Raw genomic sequence first — 15,756 nt, forward strand, 5'->3', positions numbered from 1 at the left:
CTCTCCAGTTGGTCATAGTATTTAGGAAGATTATGGAATCTTTGTGAGGTAGGTGGCTAAGGGCAAGCTGGTAGATGATATACCCTGCTCCCATTTCCTGGTGTGTTCTCTGCTTCCTGGCTTGCCTTGGTGTGAGCAGCCTCTGCTACATACTCCCTTTGCCATGAACTGAACAACTCTGCCAGGCCTTCCACACCACAGTGGACTGACAGCCCTGAATCTATAAATCTTTATAAATTCTGGAAACTGAGTTTAATCCACAGAAGTCACATGATGGTGGAAGCAGAGAACTGACTTTATAAAGTTGTCCTCTGGCTTTTTCAGTCATGCCCAGGGCATCTACACCTACACACACACACACACACACACACACACACACACACACACTCACAATCACACACCATATTGTAAGAACTAAACAAATAAAACAAAGGACAATGAAAGTCCTACCATTTTGAAGATTGGCCACACATCAAAGAGAAGGTGAGAGAATAGCATAATAGCGCAGACAAGGACTGCTGGGCACATAATAGACACAACAGGCCGAGGATGACTGAGGTTTTATGGAATTAAAAAAAGAAGCTACTTTAAGAATTTCCTTTGCTAGGAGAAAGTAGAGTGGTATACTGTGTCAATATTTCCAGGAGAGTGTTCTAGAAAGAGGGAACCATGAGTGGAGGGGGAGGGAACACACAAGGAAACAGGGCCAGCACGATGAACACCGGACAAAAAGAAAATGCGGTCAGCCACATTCCGGGCGTGACTTTCAAGTGGAGAAAAGCTATAAAATATGGCAGAGACCACGAAAAAAACGTCTTAATGTGGCACATTTGAGTGTACAAAACAACAAAAGTATTTGCAGATCAAACACCACCAGAATTAAAATTAAAAAAAAAAAAGCTAGGGAAATATTGAAGGTTTCTATCAGAAAAGGTCTTCTTTGTTTCTTAAAATGGGAAGTTCTTTATGCCAACAACAACAACAAAAACCCTCAGAAACACAAAAAGAAGAATAACTAGGTGTAGATTATAAAGAGACAAAACACAAAAATTAATAATATGCATGTTAGGCTTACAAGGAAGAAATTTCACAAGAAAGCCATGCAATGATTCACAAAATTCCAAATGTTTGAGCTTCACAAATCTAAAAGTCTGAGAGTAAGAGGACCACACATCATGCACAGCCGGTCAGAACAGAAGTACAGTTTCTGCATGCTGGGTGCTTTCACCACATGAGTTACATCATGCACAGCCAGTCAGAACATGGGCGCAGTTTCTGCATGCTGGCCGATGTCAAAATGACATGTTCCAAGTCTTGACTTGGTTGCTTCCAAGGCTTCACCCAACAGACTGGCTTGCATATGTGATCAATGCATTATGTATGAGGTCACTGATGACAGCATGTTTTATAGTAGGATCCCCGGGACAGGCTGGTACTGGGAGGTGAGTCGTTACCAGGGATGGAGTCTGGTTGTGAGTGTCAAGTAGGTGAGTGTCAAGTAGGTGGATGGTCACTTGTCTATCTTTAGGAAAATGTGTCTTTAGGGATACTTTGAGTTGTAAAGGCAAAGTCAGTGACAAGGTCATTTGAAACGTCCTGATTGAACACCGAGGGGAACGGCTGTTTAGGAGGCAATGAGGATGTCAGATGAGGCTGATAAGAGGGGCAGCTACTGGTGTACCAACACTGTGCCAACTTACTTTATGCCTACAAAGACGGGCAGCAAGCTGTCCTCAGAAAACATTCTTCTTGGTGATATGAGGGAAGAAGAGATGAGAAAGCAGTGAAAATAGAACTGATTTAAAAACAAAAAGTAGAAATGATATGTATTTAAACTCTACAAAGGGTACAGACCCTGCCTCTATGTTCAAGCTTTTTTCTTGCCCCCAAGTTTGCCCGCTTGCCTGGTCATCTGAGCTCTGTCTCCTGCTTCGATTGTGTCTGTCCCTAGGAGCCCTACTGTATTTCCAGGCCTTGCCTTAAAACTCTCCCACCCCAGGCCTCACGCGGCATTTTAATTAATAAGTGTAGGTGAAAGCAAATGACGTGTGTACTCAGTATACCTTTCAATTGCACACTGCAGTAAAAAGTTGAACTCCTAATTACATCTGTGTCATGAGCATGTATCAGCCCACTTAAAAACTGCTTTTTTCCGTTTGTTTTTATGAAGAATAATGGCTAACTGGATGCCCATGAATGGGCTTGCCAGGGTTTAAAATTACTTGTTTTGCTTCTTATTACTTCACAGTGGGCAAAAGACCTTGGCTCAGCTAAAGCAGGGGTGGATGAAAGTGAGGGTAAACATGGCTTTCTAAACAAAGCCTGGTGGGATTCTAAGGAAATAAAAAGACTCAACATGTTAATTCCATGTTCAAGAATAAACTTAGATGATCCCATGAGATCTTGAAAATGGTTCCTTGTCTTAATCCATTTTTCTTGTAACTGGAAGAAACAATTGTGTGCATCACCTTCAGAAGGTCATAAAAATTCCAAGCTCCCTGAAGGTGGTACCAGGGACAGCATCGGTGCTGACAACAATCTGTGGTGACAGGAACATTCACTCTTTTCCCCATCAAACAAACAAACAAACAACAAACAGAAACAGGATGGGATTGCTGACTGTGCAAATCATGACTGCTTCTTGTACCTTTTCTTGGGCTCTTTTCCTTTTGATTGGTCCAATTCCAATGTGTTGTGTTTTTTTTTTAATTTCCCTTATTATATGACATTTTATCATTAATACGCAAACCAGAAAAAGTAAGGCCTCTTCAGCTCTCATGATTCTCAGTTTTTCAAACAATTGCTTAAGATACAAACAGAAAAACATAAAAGGGTTAAACACTATTGACGAGAATTGTGAAGCTTTGATTCCCATCAAAAACAGGAAACTTACCTGACAACTTTCGAACAACTATTTAGTAGATTAAGATAGGTCTATTTGAACTGAATTTTCAGATTTAGGTTTTTGTTCCATTGATTTATTCATGTGTGTGTGTGTGCGTGCATGCATGTATGTGTGTGTGTGTCACAGTGCACGTGCAGATGTCAGAGGACCAGTTGTGGGAGTTGGTTCTCTCCTATTATGCAAGTCCAAGGAATGAAGCTCGTGTCATCTGGCTTTGCATCAAGTGCCTTTTCCTGCTGAGCCATCTCCCCAGCCCTGAATTTCCAGTTATCAAAGTATCCTTGCCCCACACCTACTTCAGAAAGACTTAATCACATCCCATTAAGGGAAAGTCTTTCTTCTCTGCTCCAGACACTGAAATTTTTCCACCTTCAAACCAGTGGCATTCAACAAAGCCCCTGATTCCCACGCTCTCTTTAAAGACCTACTTCTGATTAGGTGAAGCCCTTGACATGGGTCTTCCTGAGAGCACACAGCTAGCTGCAGGGGTCCCTACAGGAAGGCTTCTAGTTCAGCATCATAAGAAATGATATTCCACTCCTGGGACAAATCCTTTACTCTCAATGAATCATTTACCTAGATACAAAATAAAAATGGCTTCCTTCATCTCTGTCATACACACTTCAGGAAAGACACAGTTTCTAACGCAAGGCCAGCTGGCTACAGTGTCGTCTGAGTATGCTGGATGCTCCCTTAATAGAACCATAGTCTTTCTTATCCAGTGCAATGCTTGTAAACAAAGTGTTTATCATCGTGTTAACTATTTTTTAACTATTACTGACTAGAGTTCTGGAAATGCAGATCCTATCAAACATGGGAAGAACACTTGAGTACCAGAAATACTGTTATTACCTCTGGTTTTCTACTCCTGAGAAATAAATTATTAGAAAATGTGTCAGCTTAATATAACTATTTTCATAAGTCAGAGTGCCATGTATCAGGGACACAGGCACAAATCAGCTGGTTGATTCCTGCACTTCACATAGCATTGACTGAGGTTAGCATTTAGTAGTCAGCTGACAGACTGGCTGCCCAGTCTGCTCTCTTCTTGGAGAGCCCAAGAAGGCTTCATTCATCTGTGATACTTTGGCAGGGATGGCTGGAAATCTTGGTCCTCCTGGGACTCTCATGCTGCATAGCCACATGTGGTCCCTGTTACACGCTGGTTCTCAGGAGGGTCTTACAAGAGTCTCTTGGGTACCAGCACTGTGAACCAGCAGTGTCGTTTCTTCTATGCGCTCTTCATCTCAGCAGTCACTGAAGCCACCTGGACTCAAGGGGACACTTGACAAATCCCATGTTTCACAGAAGAGAATGTTAAAAACTTGGTAGTCATGTTTAATTAACTAAGGGCACATCATAAGAAAATAATGCAGTTTCATATCTCTCAGTAATGAGATCATCCATCAAAAGGCGCCTGTTATCTAAACATTAATTGAACACATAAAGCAATGCCAGCTATACCTCCTTACATTATCCATGTGCCTTACTGATCACACGAGTTCCTATCAATATGTCACCAAAATATCTCATTAAATGCTCCTCTCTTTTGGCTTACACTGGTTAGAGATAGTGACTCACAGAAGCTCAACTGTGTTTGAACTAAAGGAGGCATCTGATACCATTTTAATTGTTTTGTAAGCTCTGTCTTACTTCATTTCTCATACCATGATTACTTAATGTATCTTGTCATAATTTCCCTGTAATTGATGCAGGTAAAGTGACCTTGTGAATTCAATGGCTTGCTTGTAGTTAAGAACCCAGTTATCACGCAGCTACCACAAAGCAGGGTTACTGACTCCAAAGCCCTCTTTTTAAAACACAAAGTCTTGTTTGTTCAAGCAGAATGCCTTGACCTCAGAGTCCAGCCTTGCTTGCAGCCTGGCTCATCTCCTTGCCTTGGCTGGCTGCCTCCAGATGACCACAACCCTCCCTGAGTGCTAACAGACTATCCCTTGGTTTGCAACAGTAGCTCATGCCAAAGTAGCAGCTACTTCTAAGCCCTTCAAATTTTATTTTCCACAAGCAAAGAGCCTTTCTAAAAGGGATACATAAGTTGGGGAACCCGATGCTGCACAAAAGGAATCAGCTCATAATTAGCTGCAGCACTGAAGGTCTTTGTTAATTGACAAGAGATAACTGCTCCAAAGAAAGAGTTAAGAATGAAACAAAAAACAAAAAAAGAGTCACATTGCCGTATTTCCAAATAGAATGGCACAGAGATCATGAAGATATCTAAGGACAGTGGCTTTGGACCAAGTACAGCCCTGTAGGGCTTAAATGGGTTTAGAAAAACTTACCTATTACTGTCTTGATATCACAAAAAAAATATATTTCTCTCACTTTATCACAAGAAAGGGATTCAAGTGCACCAAGGCCGGCTTTCTTCAGCTCCCAGGTAGGAACTGACTTGCTTGGCACATGGAAGCAAGCTAGACAGCAGAGGTGAGTGGGGCTTCTCAGTGGACCCTGCAGAGCCTCTTCCCATCAGGCCCTGGGGCTGAAGCTGAGGAGGCGCTATCATTCACTACTCTTTTGTAAAGTCTATGTGACTCTTACCTCCTGCAATGTCTGAACTGGACTCTGTACAGCAGACATGGCAGGCTGTAGAATATTCTGAAGGCTGCTTCCCTTCCCATGTATTATGTCTTCTATAAGAAAAAAGAAATCTAAGAATGAGGATGCTTACACGATTACATGTACATTTGATTTTTCATGTGTACAGGCATCTAAATGTCAGCTTTGGGGGAGGTCATCTGTCCTGTGCCCTGCCTTATATTTATAAACAATGTAGCAGGCCCCTGAGTCCACTTGATGCCTGCAGCCCTGCTGTATTCTTATTTTTAAAAAACCTCTGTATGACAGCAGTCAGGAATATGTGTAATTTTATGTTGGTGTTTCACATCTAACTTTACCTTAGCTTCAATGACTGTTGTGTATTTGTTGCATTTGATTTTGCTTCAAACATGTGGATTCATAAGAATCTCCGGAGTTGTCTTTCTTTAATTGGCTTTAATTGGGTGTGTGCTGTGTGCATGCACTTGGGAAAGCTCTCACCCTTGTGTGCTCCTGTGACAGCCTGAAGTCAATGTCTAGATCCTTCCTCTATCTCTCTCCACCTTAAGTTTTGAGGCAGGGTCTCTCACTGAACCTAGAACTCTTCTGCCCTCCATAGGCATCTGATAGACATGCAGTGCACAGGAATACATTCAAGCAAAATACCTGTCTGTATTTACAGAAAAGGAAAAAGGAAGAACATGAACTTGGAAGAGTTCCAGCAGAAGTTAAAGGGGAGGAAGAGAAAACAGATATGGTCATGATGCATTGCATATGCGTATGAAATGCTGGAAGAATAAATTTCAAAAAGAAAAGAAGCATGTTCTCACTAGTAATCTTAATTTTAAAAATAGATATTTACGCAAAAATTATCTTACAATAACTTGTACAGCAAAGCAAAAGCATTAATACAAAGATTAGAAATGGAAGAACCAACAACCTGTACACAGGGAAACTTGATTCGGTGTTTTTATCATGATGGTTCCTCAATAGGACCATATTTCCAAAGCCAATATGCAAACTTTGTGAAAGAGGATCACCAAAAACGTGTGTGCATGTGTGTGCGCTCATGCATAGGCCCACAACGTGTATGGCCAGAAGGGACCAGGAAAGGGTTTCAGAACCCTTCTAACTGGAGTTATAGGCAGTCCTGAGTGCCAGGAATCAACTTCAGAAAGAGCTACCTACCACTGAAGCATCTTTGAATGCTTTGAAAAGTCCATGAAGACTTTTCATTGCAGTTTGGTGGTTGAGTTTGTAGGCCCAGGCACTTACAAACCTCACGCTGTGGGCTTGACACAACCGGGAACAGAAGGATGGACATCATCCAGAAATGTTCCCAGCTTTATGCTACAAATAGAAAAGTGTCTTCCCTGAGCTATAGATTGGAGGGTCCACAAAAGAAGAAGCTTTAAGTCAATCAAGAAGAATAAGGAACATCTTAAAACTTAAATCTAGTCATTTCCCTCTTCTCTCTCTTCCTGCTTACTCATTCCACAAGCACTCCTGACTCCCTCTCAAGCTCATGGCTGAGAATAAAATAAACTCTTAAAGAGGCCTTAGTCTATATCATTTCAGACTATCTTAAATTCTTAGTGTACAATCCAAAATTGTGTCCTCTTCCTTACAGACTTTCTTATGAGCAAAATTATTTCTTTACAATCCAACCTGCTTAAGACAGAAAGATATATTGAGAAAGTCCAGTACGCATTGTATGATGATTCACACACGTGCACATATGAAGCACTCAGTACCACTAAGTTATCACTTTCCTTAATTACATCTGTGGCCTCTCTCTGGGGTTGCAATACATTTCCCACACTAGAATTTCCTGACTCTTTTGGATTACATCTGTCACAAGAAGTTAATCCTCACCAGAAACCTGGCTGCAAAGTTTTTTGATAAGGGATATTTTTTTGATAAATACACAAACAGATATAAAGACAGAAACAAAGCAACCAGTTTTCAGATGTGTAACTGCCCCTCAAACCCACAAAAGAGAAAATGGATTTCACAGTAATCTACTACAGTGAAATAAAGTGTATCTTCTTCCCACCTAACTGGTAATTAGGCCATTAAGATCTTGTGAAATATCTGCTTTGTTAAAAGATCCATGACATACAGATCAATCTGTGTTACCTAAGAAAAATATCAATAAAAAAATGGAGGGCTTCTCTGTATGTGATGCCATTCATGCATACATTTCTGTGGGTCCATTTGCACCTTTGAGGAAAACATGGGATGGCTTCTTTCTGCTCCTGATTCCATCCTGAATGGTTACCGCTTCTTCATTCCCCAAGGAACAGGGTGGGAGATCCTCTCATATGAGGTCTGGCAGAAGGAACACTGGATCACACTAGAGTTGATACTGCTTATAAAGCCCGGGGCTCTTTAAAAACATGAATCTCTACTTTCCAGACACTTCTATATCTTTTATATTAAAAAATCCTCTTACAAGGTTTCTTACCAGCCTAATTCATATCTACTTTATAACCCTGAAAATATTTTGATGTTAGACCTGGGTTGAACATGGTTGAGTATGCAGTAAAAATAAAATTTGGTTTCCTCGCATTAGTACTGTAAAACAGCTAACTATAAACAGCATTTTACATTAATAATATATTACATTTAGAAAGCAGATTATATGATATATGCACAGTATATTTCACTGCATGCTTAAAATATTCATGCGCAAAGCAAAAATAAATAGGGCATGTACCACAGTGCTCACAGTATTGTTCTGGGAAGTGGGGTTAGGGGCAGATTCATCTTCTCCATTTTACTTTTCTGTATTCTGTGAGCATTGGATAATAAATGTAGATTTTTCTGGAAAGGGGGGGACATTTTTTAAGATTCATTTTTGAGAGTTTAAGCAACTGAAAATGTTGAGACCTGTTGGGTGTATAAGTTAACAGTCTGGCTTATGCAGTTTAATAAGAAGCTGCTGGCCTAGAATGGGTCTTTTAAATCATATGTAACTAATTAGTTCTTCAACGTGCTAACCACAGCTCTTCCCTCACAGCCCCATTTCCACCATCGGAAAATGTTCCATTCCACACCCCAGGTAGAGAGTGGATTACAAAAGTATGCTCTGTACCAAGAATGGAGGCTGGGCCAGGGTTCGGTAACACTGGCCTGCACCCCTCCCCTTTCTCTGCAGACCCTGACTCACCTCAGCAGTCTCCTTGATGTACCTCATTTACCTGTAGCCTTCCAGACAGTTCAGACAGAACGAATGTCCCCCAATACATAACTCACGTATACATATCACAACTACCAGCTCCCCTGCCCATATACAGCTCATTTTAATACACTGCAAACTCCCCGCCTCCACCGACATTTTTGAGAGCACATCATGTGCTCTCAATGGGAGAAAGGCCCTTTATCCCCCAGAGAATACTGAAGAGTCTAAATGGGAAAGCTTTTGGGGTAGACTGTTAGCACAAAGCAAGGACACAAGAGAGCTACTAAAATCCAAAAAGTACTTCACACAGAAGGCTGCATTCATTGGGTCTTGATGCCTGTGTGTCCAGGTTCACAAATCAGCACTTCAACATTCTTGTTTCTCCATCTTCCCAAAGAAAAGACGTTGTGTTAGGCTCTTCTCCACCACTGTGGGTAGACACCCGACAGAGGCAACCTAGGGAGGAAGGACTTGTCTCAGCCTGTGGTTTCTGAGGTACTTCAGGCGGGGAAGACATGTTAGTGGGAACATCTCTGTCCGAGGCTGCAGGAGCGTCATGCAGACAATAAGCAGAGAACTTGAGTCTGAAGCAGAAGCAGTGCTCAGAGTTTCTCTGGGATGCTTACTCCTACCATCCACGCCTCAAGTCCTAAAGCTTCCACAGCCTTTAAAAGCGTTCCGTATACCAGGGGCCTACGCCACTCTCTTTTGGTTGCTATAATAAAATAACATAATTAAAGGCAACTTGTAGAAGGAAGAATTTATTGGGGATTAACCATTACAGAGGGCTGGAAGGCCATCATGGAGGGAAGCCATGACAACCAGCAGCAGGCATGGAGCAGGAAGAGTAGGCCGTGAGTGCACATCTTGAACTGCAAGCAGGAAGCCAGTCTAGGGAGTGAACTGATAGGAAGGCAAGGCTTTGAGCTCTCAGCCCACAGCCCTAGTTGTCTATCTCCTCCAGCAAGGCCACACCTCCCTCTCAGGCCACACCCCCTCTCAGGCCACACCTCCCTCTCAGGCCACACCCCCTCTCAGGCCACACCTCCCTTTCAGTGCAACCAGCTAGGATCCAGGTCTTCAAATGCCGAGGAGGTTCTTGGGGCATTTGTCAGTCAGACCACCACAAGGCATGTTGTTTAAAACATAGACCTCTATAGATTTCAGATTCAACCTATAATGGTGATCAAAACCCATTTTCAAAATGTAGTTCACATCTAACCAAACATTGTTTTGATTTCCTGTAGAGTTACATACATTCAACTTACTGTATGTGCACTGACTTTCTCATATTTCAGGCATGGTTCTATGGATGTGGGAGTGTCCTAAATCTTCACATGAAGTAACGTATATTAGGATTTTAAGATCTAACCTCCCATTTCACTTGAACACATAGCGTCTTAGGAGTGAATGCTCTTTTGTTTTGTTTTTTTTTTTTATTGTTTTGCATCCAGTGTTCTATAAATGTTGAAATAGAAGTTAAAAACTTGGATCCTCCTTGTCTTTTACCAGATGCAATGCTCTTGGTGGCTGAGCGACTGGAAGGGCCATTCAACATTGAGTCAGTCATGGACCCAATAGACGTCAAGATCTCTGAAGCCATTATGAACATGCAGGAAAACAGCATGCAGGTGTCAGCAAAGGTATGTCCATTAATAGCTTGCCTCCTACTGTATGCATACTTCATAGGTGGGGTCACCTAAAAAGTGGAGTGATACGGTATGCTGGTGGGGATTCTAAATTCTACTCCGCTGCCAGCCAGCTTTTCCAGCTGAACCACACATTTGCTCCTTTATTGAACATGGATAACAAAATGGCATTGAGAAGAGAAGTAAGCCTGTAGCTCACAGCAACTCAATCACAACACAGTTATTGGCTGCCTGAGAGTTTCAGTGCGCTCCAAGTGTGGCCGAGTAATCCCTCACATGTGAGAGCAATTTGGGAGGAATGTTCCATTTCGATGTTTGAAATTTCTACAACACTACCATTCTGTCCTCTCTCTCTCAAAGCTTCTAATTCTGTCGTCAGCTGTGTACAGGAGGTGTGCGCTGTATGTGCTCAGTGGTAAATAATCAAACACCACCTCAGACTTCCTTTGAAGACAACTGGACAACCTTCACTAACGAGCCTTGGGAGGAAATGCTCCTTTGTGTATAAAAGTTGAGGGCAAAAATGTACCAGAGTCTCATAAATCATATGAGACAGAGGTCCTAGGTTTGGAGCTGTGGGCACAAATGCCAAGCTCCCAGTGTGTGCTCATACATGCCCATCTGGAGAGAAGCAGGACACACCACAAGCAAAGGACAGGAGTCTGCAGTGTGGTCTCCAGCCTGGGCTTTCGTCATCGCCTTCTTACAACCCGGATGAGTGCACAGTGACCCTCTCTCTACCAACATCTCTCTGAGGAAAAACCAACCTCAACTATCTCAGCCTTTTAAACCTGATGGCAGGGGCTGGAGTTCCCACTGAAATGTGCCAATTACATTACCCCCATTACATATTTAATTCCTTAAAGTGTTTTGTGAAAGAGATTTCAAATGGAGTCAAGGAAGAGGGACAGAGTGGAAACCCAGCAAGGGAACCGTGATCTCTCACCAGATGTCCTTGACTGCCATGAGTCAAACTGGAGTTGCACATCTCAGGGTAAACTAGGAGGAAGTAGGCTAAGAAAGACTCCAGCCTGCATTTAATTCTCTCTCTGGGAGTGGCTGGACCTAGAATTTCTAGGCTTGACTCTGGGTTTTAATGAACTTGAAGTACCAGGTAGAGATGGATGCTTGAATTGCCATCAACTGTTGGGGAAATAGCGCATTTGGGGCTTCCATGAAAGGCCATTTTCTTTTAGTGTAGAAAAAAAAAAAAAAGCAACTATCCATTCCTCTGCAGTCCATCTCCTAAAAACCAATTAGAGTTGTTCGGAGAGGCCTCATAACCCAGCAGTGCTGGAGTAATTGGGGCCTAGGTTTGTGGAAGTTAAAAATAGCCCCAGAGAAGGGAACATACAAAAAATATGAACAAAAGTGTCTGTGGCCTGAGACCATCACTCGTCTCTCTCTCTCTGGTGTGCAGCTCAAACCAAGCTTTCCGACGTAGGTATCTAATCCCAGCATGCAGCTCGTCTTCAAGCCAGGCATCCTATTGTCTTTTCACTTATCAATTCACTTAGTAAATATTTATCAGCAGTCCACCATGACCAGGCTCACTACCTACAACCAACACCATCTTCGTTAGGAACGATAGACACAAAGCAGAGGGACCAGGATGTAAACAAATAAACAATCGGCTACCAGTCTGTTAGAGATGGGATGAGAGTGTTCCTTGTTCTCCAGTGACTGGACATACTTTGATATGAAGTTTCTACAACTTGAGTTTTCAGGAATCCTTGAAACAAAGTTTCTCTATGGATACTACCTTACTGTCACTACTTCCTAACTGGTCCCTTGGCTTTCTTTCTTAAGTCCCTTTAAATCTGTCCTTTATTTAGTAATCAAGGGATTTGAAAACACTAACAAGATCAAGGTGTTCACCCTTTACCAACTCCTTTTCACCTAGAGCGGAACCCAAGGCTCACACAGTCTTGTCTCCTGTCTCTGCCTACCTGAGGCCTCTGTGCCTTGGCTGATGCCCACAGCTCCATGTTTTGTCCTCAGCTTCTGTGACTTCCTCTGCCTATGATGTTTTCCCCCCCTCCTATCCCCTTTCAGGAGATCCCTGTTGTGAGTCCCCATCCCGACAGCCCACCACAGCATCTACTGCGCGCTAGAAATAAGCACCCCTGTGACACTTGCTCCCTAACAGTCTTCTCCTGACGTCATCGTGTGGGACAAGGAGAGCTTCTGTTTCCTATGAATCCAAAACCCAGGTCAGGACACAGTGCACCTCCTCCAGCAAAGCCACCCGTCCTACTCCTTCCCAGGTCAGGACACAGTGCACCTCCTCCAGCAAAGCCACCCGTCCTACTCCTTCCCAGGTCAGGACACAGTGCACCTCCTCCAGCAAAGTCACTCATCCTACTCCTTCCCAGGCCAGGACACAGTGCACCTCCTCCAGCAAAGCCACCCGTCCTACTCCTTCCCAGGTCAGGACACAGTGCACCTCCTCCAGCAAAGTCACTCATCCTACTCCTTCCCAGGCCAGGACACAGTGCACCTCCTCCAGCAAAGCCACCCGTCCTACTCCTTCCCAGGTCAGGACACAGTGCACCTCCTCCAGCAAAGCCACCCGTCCTACTCCTTCCCAGGTCAGGACACAGTGCACCTCCTCCAGCAAAGCCACCCGTCCTACTCCTTCCCAGGTCAGGACACAGTGCACCTCCTCCAGCAAAGCCACCCGTCCTACTCCTTCCCAGGCCAGGACACAGTGCACCTCCTCCAGCAAAGCCACCCGTCCTACTCCTTCCCAGGTCAGGACACAGTGCACCTCCTCCAGCAAAGCCACCCATCCTACTCTTCCCAGGTCAGGACACAGTGCACCTCCTCCAGCAAAGCCACCCGTCCTACTCCTTCCCAGGTCAGGACACAGTGCACCTCCTCCAGCAAAGCCACTCATCCTACTCCTTCCCAGGTCAGGACACAGTGCACCTCCTCCAGCAAAGCCACCCGTCCTACTCCTTCCCAGGCCAGGACACAGTGCACCTCCTCCAGCAAAGCCACCCGTCCTACTCCTTCCCAGGTCAGGACACAGTGCACCTCCTCCAGCAAAGCCACCCGTCCTACTCCTTCCCAGGTCAGGACACAGTGCACCTCCTCCAGCAAAGTCACTCATCCTACTCCTTCCCAGGCCAGGACACAGTGCACCTCCTCCAGCAAAGCTGCCTGTCCTACTCCTTCCCAGGCCAGGACACAGTGCACCTCCTCCAGCAAAGCCACCCGTCCTACTCCTTCCCAGGTCAGGACACAGTGCACCTCCTCCAGCAAAGCCACCCGTCCTACTCCTTCCCAGGTCAGGACACAGTGCACCTCCTCCAGCAAAGCCACCCGTCCTACTCCTTCCCAGACCAGGACACAGTGCACCTCCTCCAGCAAAGCCACCCATCCTACTCCTTCCCAGGCATTCTCACAAACTAAGGACCAAGCATTCAAATGCCTGGGCCTATGGAAGTTGCTCTCATTTAAACCAACACATTAACCAAACTAAGTTGGGCATGATAGCACATTGCCTTTGGTCTCCACACTTCAGAGGCAGAGGCAGGTAGATCTCAGGAAGTCTGAAGCCGGCCTGGTCTACAGAATGAGTTCCAGGCCAGATATGACACCTTGTCCATGCATCACCACCCCCCAGAAAAAAAAAGAAAAAGAAAAACAAAAACAAACAATACAAAGAGTATATTTCCTAAAGCGTCCTCTTTTACGGTAAATACATCTTATTGGAAAGTAAAGTAAGAATTCTATATATTTATAGAATGCCACATGATATTTACAATGTGTCTACATTGTAGAAATGCTAAATCAGGCTATGTTGCCTTTTGCATCCCATTTTGTTTCTGCTGGTGGCTTTTGTTTATTTTTGGTTTTGGTTTTAGGGTGTGTGTGTGTGTGTGTGTGTGTTGAGAAATCTACTCTTGTAACAAATTTGAAGCATGTAGTAGATTATTATGAAGTGAAATTTAAATGAAATATTCTACCAAAAATATTATCTTAAGAATTCAGTGAGATGGGAGTTATTTTATCAGCAAAAATTTGAATGAGATATTTTTACAAAATTTACTTAACTGTCTCATAACAGTACTGTTGTTTCAAAGAACAACTGTTCTTTACTGTTTTGTGAGAAATCCCATAATCAGGAAGAAAATCAACACAGTGCCCGTATGGTTACCCATCCTGTACCTATGCATGCAGTAGGAAGGGTCAAGAGTGACACATGATAGATGGAGTGGCCATAAAAGAGTGACTCTGGTAAGCTGAAAAGACAACAGAGTGAAGGAAGTTAGAGAGGAGGGGGGAGCAGGAGAGGAATAGCCAGGCTCTCCAAGAAAGAGCAAGTATGTAGAGAAAATTCAGTGGCCTTCTGGAAACCTAGCAAAAGATAAAGAAGCAGAGATGCCAACTGTGGAAGATCGAGCTGATTCTGTTTTCTCTTGTGATGTTTATTGTTGTTCTCTGAGATAAATTCCAATTACACGTTTCTCTTTTCTGGTATGGTGGTCGTTTATCTCTTCCACTTTTTCCAATAACACACACACACACACACACACACACAACTTTATAATAAGACATTTCCCCCCAAATGTTCTCATCATATCTCAAGGAAGAAGGACTAATTTTTTTTCTGCCTCATTACTGAACCTCTGAATGAGAGAGTTTTACAGTCTAATGAAAAAGTCTGTTCTCACCAATGTGTTCATGCCCCTGTCTTCTCCAAGCTCTGTGTGTATGATACAGCCAAGTCCTTTTTATTCCCCTGTTTAGCCCTCAGAGGCAGTTGGAAGTGAGCTACAACAAGATTCCTTTGAAAAATATATACTGTCATAATACACATTTCTACAAGTTATGACCCATTTCAAACTCCAGATTTTTTGCTTTTGTGCAATAAATGTATATGCATACACATTTTCAAGGGATGGAGACTGCGACACATTAAACAAAGGAGTTTTTTTGGTTCCTCTTGGGGACAGCACCACCAAGTAGCAATGAGAGGCGATATAGTTACTATTGGTTGAACCGTGACCATATCCATTCAACAAACACCAGAGGATGCTCTATGCACAAGGAACACTGGAGAAGAGAAGCAGTGCCCTTGCTTTGCTGACACGGTCTCTCTCTATGCACCTTACTTATATAGTTATTTCAAATCCTCCCTGAAATCTTGTGAAGCAGCCATTTAATTGATTATCAGAAAGGAATGTTAACTTTACAGAGACTGAAGAGTTAGCCTGAAGTCAGACAAGCGACAGAGCTGGAATTTGGCCAGCTCTGTCCAGTTCAGAAAAGAAAAAAAGAATTTCCCATCATGCTGCAGTTTTCTTTATAAGCATCTCCCACCAGGACCAAATGTGCTCAGCACTGGAAGGAACAACTGCATGAGCGAGCCTGGCCTGCCCCACTCTGGGGAGCCTGTCAAGGAGAGGTAGGTGTAGCTAGTCCAACGGCAAAAACATCATCCCATTCTGCAG

General features: G+C 43.4%; 1 protein-coding gene across 1 annotated transcript in view; it reads left to right on the plus strand.

The window, feature by feature from the left end:
* Positions 1-15,756, plus strand: part of Gpc6 (glypican 6) — a 1,019,946-nt gene that overhangs the window by 899,001 nt on the left and 105,189 nt on the right. The window contains exon 5 of the mRNA XM_021181728.3: positions 10,158-10,288. Coding sequence (XP_021037387.1) covers positions 10,158-10,288 — 131 coding nt within the window. The remainder of the gene's footprint in view (positions 1-10,157; positions 10,289-15,756) is intronic.

Source organism: Mus caroli, unplaced genomic scaffold, assembly GCF_978045245.1.
Source record: "Mus caroli unplaced genomic scaffold, Mus_caroli_1 scaffold_12, whole genome shotgun sequence".
In the NCBI taxonomy this organism is placed as follows: Eukaryota; Metazoa; Chordata; class Mammalia; order Rodentia; family Muridae; genus Mus; species Mus caroli.